Here is a 10,586-nt window from a genome sequence, read left to right as displayed (position 1 = left end):
GCGCCGGCGGTGGCGGCTCCGGCTGCTGGACGGTGGAGGAGGAGAACAGGTCCCACGCGCCGAGGACGTCGTCGTCCGCGGCGGAGAAGCCGAAGCAGAGGCCATGCTCGGGGACGTACTCGGCGCGGTCGCTGAAGGGCAGCGTCCAGTCGCCGTCCTTGCTCCAGGTGGCGCGCGCCGTGTCGAAGGAGTAGGTGCCGTGCCTCCTCGACGACAGCAGGATGCGCGAGCCGCCGACCGCCGCGTACGCGCAGGTGTCGCCGACGGCGTTCTCGTAGCCGGCGGCGTGCACGTACGGCGGCGGCGGCATGGCGCGCCAGAGGCAACCGTCCTCTGCCTCCTTCTTGCAACGGACGAGCGCCTCGAAAGAACGGTCGGTGACGCCGTCGGGGCGAGGTGACACCGCCATGACGTACAGATCCTTGCCGACGGCGAGCGACAGCGTCCGGAACTTGGGCGTGACCATGGCGGGCAACGCGCCGACGCTGTGCTTGGCGGGGTCGTAGACGATCGTGCGGCCAGCATGGTCGACGGCGATGATCTTGTCGTCGTTCCTGCGCATGATCTTCATCCACGTGAGGTTGTCCGTCTCCGAATCGCTACCGGGGGGGAAAGAAGTTCATGTCGGCTGGAGACAGGCGGACGTCCTCCACGGCCGCCGCCGCCGCCGCCGCCGCCGGGTCTGCGTAGAAGAGACTTGATGGGTCGATTCGGCGTAGCCTCTGGAAGGAGGGGTCTACAGCCCGGAAATCAACCATGTAGAGGAATCGCCGGTTCTTCGTCTTCCCAAATCGCTTCTTCGCTTTCTTTTTTTCCAAGATGCCGGAGCGATTATTGGGAATTGTTCCCAATCTGCTAATGGGGTTAGCATTTGCGAACGAGGAGTAGATGCGGTCGGCGAGCGCGGCGGCGCGGCGGCAGCTGCTGCCGCGGAAGGGCAGCGCCCAATCGCCGCCGGCATCTTGGAGCCCAGGACAGCGATGATCCGGCGACAACTTCGACAGATCACACGGCCCTATCTCCCGCAGGCTACGCCGCATCAACCCATCACATCTCTTCTACCCCAATGATGCACTGCCCGTGCCCTAATCGTCGGCGGCGGTGGAGGACGTCCCGCTGCCTCCGACAGAGGTGACCTTCTGCGGGTCGACGGAGTTCATGCGCAGGAGCGACGACAAGATCGTCGGCGGCGCCATCCTCTACGACCCCGCCGAGCACGCCGTCCGCGTCTTGCCCTCCATGGTGGAGTACAAGTTCTGGACCCAGTCGTTCGCCGTCGGCGACGATCTCTACGTCATGGAGACCGGACAACGCGCGCGTCTTGGTGTCCACCCACAGCTACGGCGCATACTCGTTCGACACGGCGAGCGCCGCGTGGAGAAGGCCGGCGACTGGGCGCTGCCCTTCCGCGGCCGCGCCGAGTACGTCCCCGAGCACGGCCTCTGGTTCGGCCTCTCCGCGGCGGACGACGGCGTGCTCGGCGCGTGGGACCTGTCCGCTTCCACCGTCGCACAGCCGCAGCCGCCGCCGGCGGCGCAACCCGGGTGCGGGGTCTTCGAGGTGCCGGAGCCGGAGGCGCCGTACGGCACGAACGTCGTGCACCTCGGCGGCGGCAAGCTGTGCGTCGCCAAGCTGTACATGGTCGCGCGCCCGGGGACCTGCAGCTGTCCTTGCTGCGTCGGCGAGGAGGACATGATGAAATTTGCCATGCTCACCGGCGTCGAGGTGGCGCGCGGCGGCCGTGGCGGGGAGCTCAGCATCGTCAAGCACAAGTCGTGCCGTTACAGCTTCGGTGAACACCACATCCCCTGTTATGTACTCTAATACTAGTAGGTAATCCTACTTAGGGTAGGGTGTGTTTTAGAGGAGATGAAAAAAAAAAGATACGCAAAATGAGTGAACTATTAGCACATAATTAATTGAGAATAAACTATTTTAGATTTTAAAAATAAATTAATATGATCTTTTAAAGTAACTTTTCTATAAAAAATTTTTATAAAACACACACTGTTTAATAGTTCTGGAAACGTACGCACCGAGAACAAGAGCGTCTAATCCTGCTGTTTTTATACGACACAGTTTAATTTATCGGTTAGCTCTAAGAACTCTGTATTGCAAAGCTCTGTAAACTCCTTTGACAGACATGAATGATTTGAAGGATGCAATTCTTTTGTGAAGCACCTGAAAGATAAAAACATTTATAACCTGAAATACTCATCAGAAGAGAACGTTCAATGTGCCAAAAACGTATACTGGTGGAAACAAATGGCAGTCACCATTCCAGATAAGCAGCATGTGATTTTCTGCCACTCGAGGAGATGACGTTCGTATGTTGTCTAAAAGTCATTAAAAATTACAATTTCTTTTACGAGATAGATCAATATAAAGACAAACACGTAAATTTAAATTTTACCTATATAAATACGAATAAATACAACAAATTTGATTGCAAATATTATACACAAAGAGGAGTATGCTTGTTGATTTGGCCCTCTCTCGTACTTTTGGGCTAGCTTATTAAGAAACACAATTCTTAATGTGTTGGGCTAGCTAATTAAGAAACACAATTCTTAATGTAAAAACAACACTAAATAAATACTAGGGACTATCTGTAAAACTTGGTAAGTTCTTTTAGTGGAAAACTTGGTAAAACTGTGGTAAGTTCTTTTAGTAGAAAACTTTCAGATCTAATTATAATATACTACCTACATATTTTAATGTATGACGCCATTAATTTTTTGTCCAACGTTTTACCATTCGTCTTATTTAAAAAATTTATGTAATTATCATTTATTTTATTATGACTTGATTCGTCATTAAATGTTCTTTAAGCATGACATAAATATTTTCATATTTGCACAAAAATTTTGAATAAAATGAATTGTCAAACGTTGATCGAAAAGTCAACGGCGTCGTATATTAAAATACGGAGAGAGTAGTTATTATATAATTTCGTTGTAACTATTCTATAACTATAATATACTAATTTATATAAGTATTAAAAAAAGAAATTGCTATAGCAGCTTGTTTAACAACTTGAGGAAAAATAATAGGGAGTTAGATGAGTGAATTGATGATGAAATTAATATGAAAATTTTATTTTTAGTCCCAAACTCTTGTTTGGTAGAGATGGTTGGAACTAATAGGGATTTTAGTTGGAGATTAAATCTTAAATAAAAAATAAATGGTTGAGATTTTGTTTAGACAAAATAAAGGAGGAATTTCCTCCCAATTACCACCCCTCCTATTAGAAAGGAGTTTTTCCAACAATTCTCCATCCCTATTCCACCATAACTCTCATATCTTCTAATCAAACGAAGCAGTCTTATCCCTCTAAAATTTCAATTCTTTTTAAAAACTTCCCCCAAAGGAAAAACTTGTACCCCAAGTGGGACCCACAACAGGAGCAAACGGGGTCAACGTTCACGTACTGCGCACGGACGGACTCGTCTTCCTTCCCTCCGCGTCTCTCTCGGTTTTCGCCCTGTCCTGCCCCACCGCCGCCGCCGCCGCCGCCTGCCTCCGGACGAGCTCCACCGACGGCAACCCGGCCGGCTTTGCGACGACGACGACGATGATCCGGCGGTTCCTCTACATGGTCGACCTCTGCGGCGACAACTCGCTCACCCAGAGGCTACGCCGCATCGACACGTCACGTCTCTTCTACCCCAAGGATCAACTGCCCCGAGCGTCGCCGTCGTCGTCGGCGGCGGCGGCGGCGGTGGAGGACGCTCGCCTGCCTCCAGCCGCCATGGGCTTCAGCGCGTCGATGAACTTCATGCGCACGAGCGACGACAAGATCGTCACCGTCGACGACACCGGCCGCCGCGCCATCCTCTACGACCCCGCCGCGCACACCGTCCGCTCGTTGCCCCCCATGGCATCGCCCAAGTTCTTGACCGTGTCGCTCGCCGTCGCCGGCGACCTGTACGTCATGGTGACGCCACCTCATCCTGACAAGGTCGGCGGCGGCGAGGGACGGCGGCCGGAGTATTCGTTCGAGGCGCTCGTCCACCGTGAACGCCGTTCCGGGTGGATGACGAATGCGGACGAGGAGGCGCGCCACTGGCGCCCCATGCCGCCGCCTCCGTTCGTGCACGACGCCGCCGCCGGCGAGATCCACGGGTACGCGGCGATCGGCGACTCGCACATCCTGGTGTCCACCGACCGCGCCACCTACTCGTTCGACACGGCGAGCGCGGCGTGGAGCAAGGCCGGCGACTGGAGGCTGCCGTTCCGCGGCCGCGCCGAGCATGTCCCCGAGCACGGCCTCTGCGTCGGCTTCCTGGAGATGGACGACACCGTCCTCGCCGCGTGGGACGTGTCCGCGTCCCCACAGCCGCGGGCGCCGGCGGCGAGCGTGCAGTCGAAGGGGTTCTCGGTGGCGAGCCCCGGCGAGTGGAAGGGCTTGGCGGCGCCGCGGGAGGTCGCGTCGCACGTCGTGCACCTCGGCGGCGGCAAGCTGTGCGTCGCCAAGGTGTTCTGGGTCGTTCGCCGCGGGACGTGCAGCTACCCTTGCTGCGTCGGCGAGCACGACAAGATGAAATTCTCCATGCTCACCGGCGTCGAGGTGGCGCCCGGCGGCGGCCATGGCGGGAAGCCCCGCATCGTCAAGCACAAGTCGTGCCGTTATAGATTCGGTCAATACCACCCCACTCATGTACTCTAAAACTACCGCTCCCTCCGTTTCACAATGTAAGACTTTCTGGCATTACCCATATTCATATAGATGCTAATGAATCTATGTATATAATAATGTCTAGATTCATTAATATCTATATGAATGTGGGCAATGTTAAAAAGTCTTACATTGTGAAACGGAGGAAGTAGTAGATTATAATCCTACTTATTAGTGTTTTATTAAACTTTGATTTGGTTAATCCTTCACATTCTTCTAGCTGCACCATTCATCTCAACCTTAAAGATTTGAGGTGTTTTTCTTTAATGGTAGGTGAACCAATCTAGACAGTTTAGTTTTTTAAATTAATGGGTCATATCTATTTATACTACCGCATCAACTGCAGAGTAGAATGTTTTTTATATTAATAGTAGTACTCATAAATGAACGAAAAAGATCACTTCTAGTTCTACCACGGTAGTGAAATACTACTAGTAGAGAGTATCGTAAAGATACTCGAAAGGTTTTTGGGTAGTTTTGGATTGCTACCAAAATTTGCCCTACCAATATTTTGGTAGCCTAAATAGTACCCGCCATTTGTTTGGACTGATGCCAACATTTTGGTAATGCCCATCCTAAATTTGGTAGCAATCTAGAACTTTCTTCACTATGATATCACAATTTGGCTACATTTTGGTAGCAAACCAAATAAGATGAATACAAATTTATTCTACCAAATAATTGGTAGTGCCAAAACTTCCAAAAAATTGGTAGGGCACTGATCCAAACAAGCCTTTAGTCTGAAGTTTTGGGTCACCGGTATCTGAAAGACACTATGATGTCTTGATCATGCTGATCATTGCGTGTTTCCTTAAAGTTTCTAATCTGAAGTTCCTGAATCCTGATTGGTGGTTGCATAGATTTGGTAGGTCTCACTGCAGAAAGTGATCGTAGTTGATGCAAGCAGACAGAACACCCCCTTCATATAATTGGAAGTTGATAACTTTTCATGAATCTGACAGCTGAGCAACCCAAACATTGTTGTTTCGAATTTTATCGACACATTTCTGTTTGTGTCAAATAACAAACACTAGAATGGCATTATTGTCATTGTATATTGTCATATTAGTGGGCATTATTTCAGTAAAAGTTAAATCTGTACCTACTATTTTGGAAAATGATTATGAAAGTGATACTTATCATCTGTTACTCATCTTAATACAAACCTACACAAGCTTTTTGTGTATTCCCCCCAAAAGTTATATGTCACAGAAATTGAGTAAACGTATTTACCAGTGTTCATCGTGGTCTACCAGTCATATGTTTGTGAGTATGGAGGTGAAAATGACATTCATTTACATTCCATGCCAATGTTAAATAGCGTGCTGACCCTATGGTACTTCATATCTGCTTCGCTCTGCTCGGATGCTTTATTTTCTGTTCTTCAGTAATGCATTTGATGCAAAAAAAAAAGACTTTTTTTGGCCACAGGTTTTGTTTTGTTTAAGTTGGAGTCCTTTATCCTGAGAGTATCTCTATTTTGTTTAAGACGTGTTTATTAGTGAACCTGACATTGCTTCAGTTCAGATGCATGCATGGCAGGTTAATTAGCAGTTGGTGTCCTTTCTTGTACCTGAAACCCAAATTAAACCCTGGTGCGTGAATCTATGCAAGCCAAAATACAAATCTAAGTTAAATTAAGGTGTCAGAAAAGTATGTAATCAGAGGTTTAAGAGTAATCTGCCTTGGTCATTGGACAGTTTACTGCTGGAAACATGACACGTAATTGTTTTTTTTTTCTAGAAGCATGACTAGTTCGAAGATATGAGAAATCAGAGGTTTAAGAGTAATCTGCCTTGGTTATTGGACAGTTTTCTGGAAGTGGATTCTCAAGAGCCTAACTAAGCATGAGAAATATGAAACATTATCAAGTTTGACTGTCTGATAACTGATATTGACCCAATAACCCCCAAATTAGTTTGAAGATACAGAGGATTAATAAACAAACATAAGCAGAAAAGTGCATAATTGCCAATGATTAGTAGAAGTACTTCAGCAGCATAAAGAAAACTGAAAGAGACATTCTAAACCACTAAACACACCTTTTGTTTCAGAGTCAGGCACTGAAACTTTCAAGAGTAGTTTGTGATGCTACCTAAAGCTAGGACTAGAGGAGTCCTTTTCCAATCCATGAACTGTCTAATTTGGCTCTCAGCAATGATGAGATTGAGGCAAATCATGCATGGTAGTTGCTCTGATAAACTGACTAGAGTAGGTGTTGATTGCATCTCTTGGCCCTTTGCTCATCATTAGGCAGGGTGATGGAATCTTTCATCAGTTGGATCACACTTTGCATTCTCCAGGAGGCAGTCAGCTTTTTCACATGATATTGAAAGAACAACTTATTCAGAAAAGAAATCCAACGGCCGTGTACGAAACGTCAGGAATCTTTCACCAATTTCACACTTTAGCATTATTCTTTCTTTTCCTTGAACCAGATATAGTTTATTATGTCAATCTAGTTTTTGGAATATAATTTTGTCAATCTAATGAAGTTGAAGGAAGTAAATTCAAGCTGATTTAACTGCAGAAAGAAAGAAATGATTCCAATTTCAATGTGCACTATAGGTTATGCATACTGCTTTCTTCTAATGAAATAACGTGTAATCCTTTTGTGCGTTCGTGGGGAAAAATGCAATATAGGTTATGTGTTACAATGAAAGAACCCTCAGAAACTAGTGGTGTCCGTTTCCCTTAATTGCTTTAGTTTATTATGCTAAGAACATCAACATTAAGAACAGAGGCCTCAAACATTAAGAAAAGGGATCATATCAAACCATTGATTAGTACATTCAAACTAACTCAAGGAACAAACTTAGCTGCAACTAAACACTAATCTAAACACCTATATATTGTCAGTCTCCCCCCACATTGTTCTCTGCACCAAGCAATCTGATAAACACAAAAGCACTAACAATGGGAGAGCAAGGAGGCAGGGCAAGCAGCAACAAGATCAGGGACATTGTGAGGCTGCACCAGCTTCTCAAGAGGTGGAAGAGGGCTGCACTTGCACCAAAGGCCGGCAAGAACAACAATGGCGGCGGTGCATCGGTCCCGAAAGGGTTCTTCGCGGTGTGCGTCGGGGAGGAGATGAGGAGGTTTGTCATCCCCACAGAGTATCTTGGCCACTGGGCATTTGAGCAGCTACTCAGGAAGGCAGAGGAGGAGTTTGGGTTCCAGCATGAGGGAGCTCTGAGGATTCCATGTGATGTTGAGGTGTTTGAGGGTATCTTGAGGCTGGTTGGCAGGAAGGATGAGAAGGCAGCAATGTGCTACTCTTCTTCAGAGCATGAGATCTTGTGCAGATGATGGTATTTCTTAGTTTCTCCCCTTTGCACTCAATTGTTATTGCACTTTGTTGCTGTTGTTTTCTTGGTTCTTGGTCTTCTGAAGAGAAGAGGAGGAAGAGTTTGGAGTTGCTGAGCTTTGCTACTTTGTTCAAGAGGATGAGGTTATGAATTCACATTCTTTTTAGAGGAAAAAAAATCAAGGATTCACATTATCTAAAAAAAGTATCTTAGGTAAACTTATTCTTTGTTGATAATTCTTTACCCGCTTGTTCGATGTTATTCACTTTCATTTTGTATGTTCTGAAGTTGAACAGTGTTCATTTGTGCTATTTGAACTTGTGTCTCAAGGAAGTAATATTAATAGTTGTATTTTTTTTCTCTCTCTCAATATATATGTCATTGCACCTTGATGCTTTTTGTTTAAAATTAGCTTTCAATGACAAGATGACAACTCATCTCTGAATCCTCAAGTATGTGTTCAGATGTAGGAAGCTCTCACTGGTTCAATCCTGAATTCCTGATTAACAACACAATCATTCAATAGATCTGCAAGAATCATGGGGAAGTCAACCCTCTGAATTTTAGTGCCTCTCTTGCTAAATTGTTTCTTCTTGACACATGCTCTTTCTGAACTCACTAATCTCTATATTCTCTGGAGTTTTAATGTAACTTAGTATTGTCTCTCTTGTTGGATGCTTCACACATGTACTATGTCTACTAGTACCTTCGACTAATCCTCATTCCTCTCCATTAAGGAATGCCATGACATGTCCTTTAGTCCTAGACTATATTATTATTCAGAGTTAAATGAGAGTTCCAGAGAAGAAAGATGCCGTACAGTTACACATGGCAGGGGCACTAGATTAGGAACAATAATACATAGCATAAAATCTTTTTGCACATGTGCTCTGACAGATGCAACATTGAAATGCCTGGAACCAGAAGCCACAAAAATCATGCTAGTCTCATGCAAAGATCTACTCCTACCTTGTAATGCCCTCTTGTCAGATGCAATCTTTGAGAATGACATTGTATTTGAAGAATGATCACATTGTTAAAGTTAATCACCCACGCAAAAGAAAGTATTGAAGTTAACCACTGGTATGGTATATTGCGCCACCTGTTTCAGTTGTGCCAGCTGCAAGTACAAATCTTGTTGCAAACAGAAAAAAGAAGGAAATGGTAGGCCTCCTGCATTCTATTTTCTGAACAAACGTGGACATCATTCAGAACAGATTGAGGTGCCATCTGGAAAGAGCTAGACAGCTTCTATATCTTGCAGAACCTAACCTGAACATTAGCATTCTGGAAGTGCCATTTGTGGAGATGCTGTTCTTCTATCAGTAACCGGAGAAAAAAAGAGGGGAGATTTTTAAATGAAAACAATTACTACTTGCCTTGAAGTGTGATCATCCAGTCACATGCATACTTCATTCTAGGATCATCATTTCAGATGATCCACACATAATAATTATTAACTCAAATAAAATAATTGCTCATATGCATCGAACTGAGATATGCTGCAAGCCTGCAGGCAAGCTCAGCACAAAACCTTCATTGATGAAGCAGAACATCAATCCTCCAGTTCATTCATAATCAAGAATGAGAGGTTTATGATCAAATTAAAGCTTCTGATTAACCAGAGAGAGGATATATATAAGATCAGGATGCAACTCTTTTTTTTTTCCACCTTTCATGTCAGTTTCAGAGTCTTTTGCAGAATCAACAGTAATTTTTCATCGTTTCTAGTTTCTACCACTCTATCTACCGCTCCATCACACGCATCATCAAAGTACATGAACAATGGCGATTTCGATCGATCAGATCAGATCAGATCACCATGCTTGTGTTGTGTACATCGAGCCACATCGAATCAACCAAAGAATTCTTCCTCTGGAAATTTTCTCTCCTATGGCGGGCTAGTGGCTACAACGACCTGGCCTTGACCATGGTGCTCATGATCGCGCCGCCGCTCGCCGGGCGGCGGCGCGCGTCGAGCGCGGCGACGGTGGCCTGGAAGTCCTCCTCGCGGCAGGGGAGGCGGAGGCCGCCCTCCTGGGCGAAGCCGAACTCGTCGGCGGCGAGCTCCATGAGGCCCCGGAACGCCGGCTGCCGGAGGTAGCTCGTCGGCACCACGAACCGCCTCGCCTCCGCGCCCACGTACACCGCGAAGTACCCCTTCGGCACCGCCGCCTCCTCGCCGCCGCCGCCGACGAGCAGCGCCGCCCGCACGCTCTCCCCCTCCGCCGCCGCCGCCGCCTTCCTCCTCGGCGCCCGGAAGTACCCCATCATCATCAAAGATCAAATCTTCTCTCCCAAGAACAGATTTTTCTCGCAAGAAAAGAATGATCTTCCGTAATCTTCGTGGTGATGGATCGATCGATCGAGGATGGGGGGATTCTTATACTAGTACGGCGATCGAGAATTCGAGGGCGGCAGATTTTGTTTTGTTTTGGTTTGGTTTGGTTTGTTCAGAATTGCAAAGCTGTAGCCTTTGTAGCATAGTGGCTGTTTTTATTTGGATACACGTCTGCATTTTTTTGACCATTCCTTCATATTAGGGGGTGTCCCACTGACATGTGGGCCCGGCTCCGTCGAGATGGCTGGTGGGGCCCACT

General features: G+C 46.8%; 4 protein-coding genes across 4 annotated transcripts; 3 read left to right on the top strand and 1 right to left on the bottom strand.

Annotated features, from left to right (window-relative positions):
* The first annotated feature begins 1,139 nt into the window (after positions 1 to 1,139).
* Positions 1,140 to 1,996, top strand: LOC112937997 (uncharacterized). Its single transcript, XM_026023531.2, has one exon. It carries the CDS (start codon positions 1,159 to 1,161, stop codon positions 1,822 to 1,824), a length of 666 nt encoding a protein of 221 aa, XP_025879316.1. The 5' UTR covers positions 1,140 to 1,158; the 3' UTR covers positions 1,825 to 1,996.
* A 1,390-nt stretch (positions 1,997 to 3,386) lies between these two features.
* On the top strand, positions 3,387 to 4,893 carry LOC112937998 (uncharacterized). The gene has a single exon (XM_026023532.2). It carries the CDS (start codon positions 3,575 to 3,577, stop codon positions 4,667 to 4,669), a length of 1,095 nt encoding a protein of 364 aa, XP_025879317.1. The 5' UTR covers positions 3,387 to 3,574; the 3' UTR covers positions 4,670 to 4,893.
* A 2,633-nt stretch (positions 4,894 to 7,526) lies between these two features.
* LOC4328277 (auxin-induced protein X15) lies at positions 7,527 to 8,356 on the top strand. The gene has a single exon (XM_015768114.3). The coding sequence runs from the start codon at positions 7,595 to 7,597 to the stop codon at positions 7,985 to 7,987; it is 393 nt and encodes a 130-aa protein (XP_015623600.1). The 5' UTR covers positions 7,527 to 7,594; the 3' UTR covers positions 7,988 to 8,356.
* A 1,265-nt stretch (positions 8,357 to 9,621) lies between these two features.
* On the bottom strand, positions 9,622 to 10,455 carry LOC4328276 (auxin-induced protein 15A). Its single transcript, XM_015768115.3, has one exon. The coding sequence runs from the start codon at positions 10,261 to 10,263 to the stop codon at positions 9,895 to 9,897; it is 369 nt and encodes a 122-aa protein (XP_015623601.1). The 5' UTR covers positions 10,264 to 10,455; the 3' UTR covers positions 9,622 to 9,894.
* Between the last annotated feature and the right edge of the window lie 131 nt (positions 10,456 to 10,586).

Source organism: Oryza sativa, chromosome 2 (assembly GCF_034140825.1).
Source record: "Oryza sativa Japonica Group chromosome 2, ASM3414082v1".
NCBI lineage: Eukaryota > Viridiplantae > Streptophyta > Magnoliopsida > Poales > Poaceae > Oryza > Oryza sativa.
Note: the sequence above shows the minus strand (reverse complement) of the source record. Positions and strands in the feature narration are given on the sequence as shown.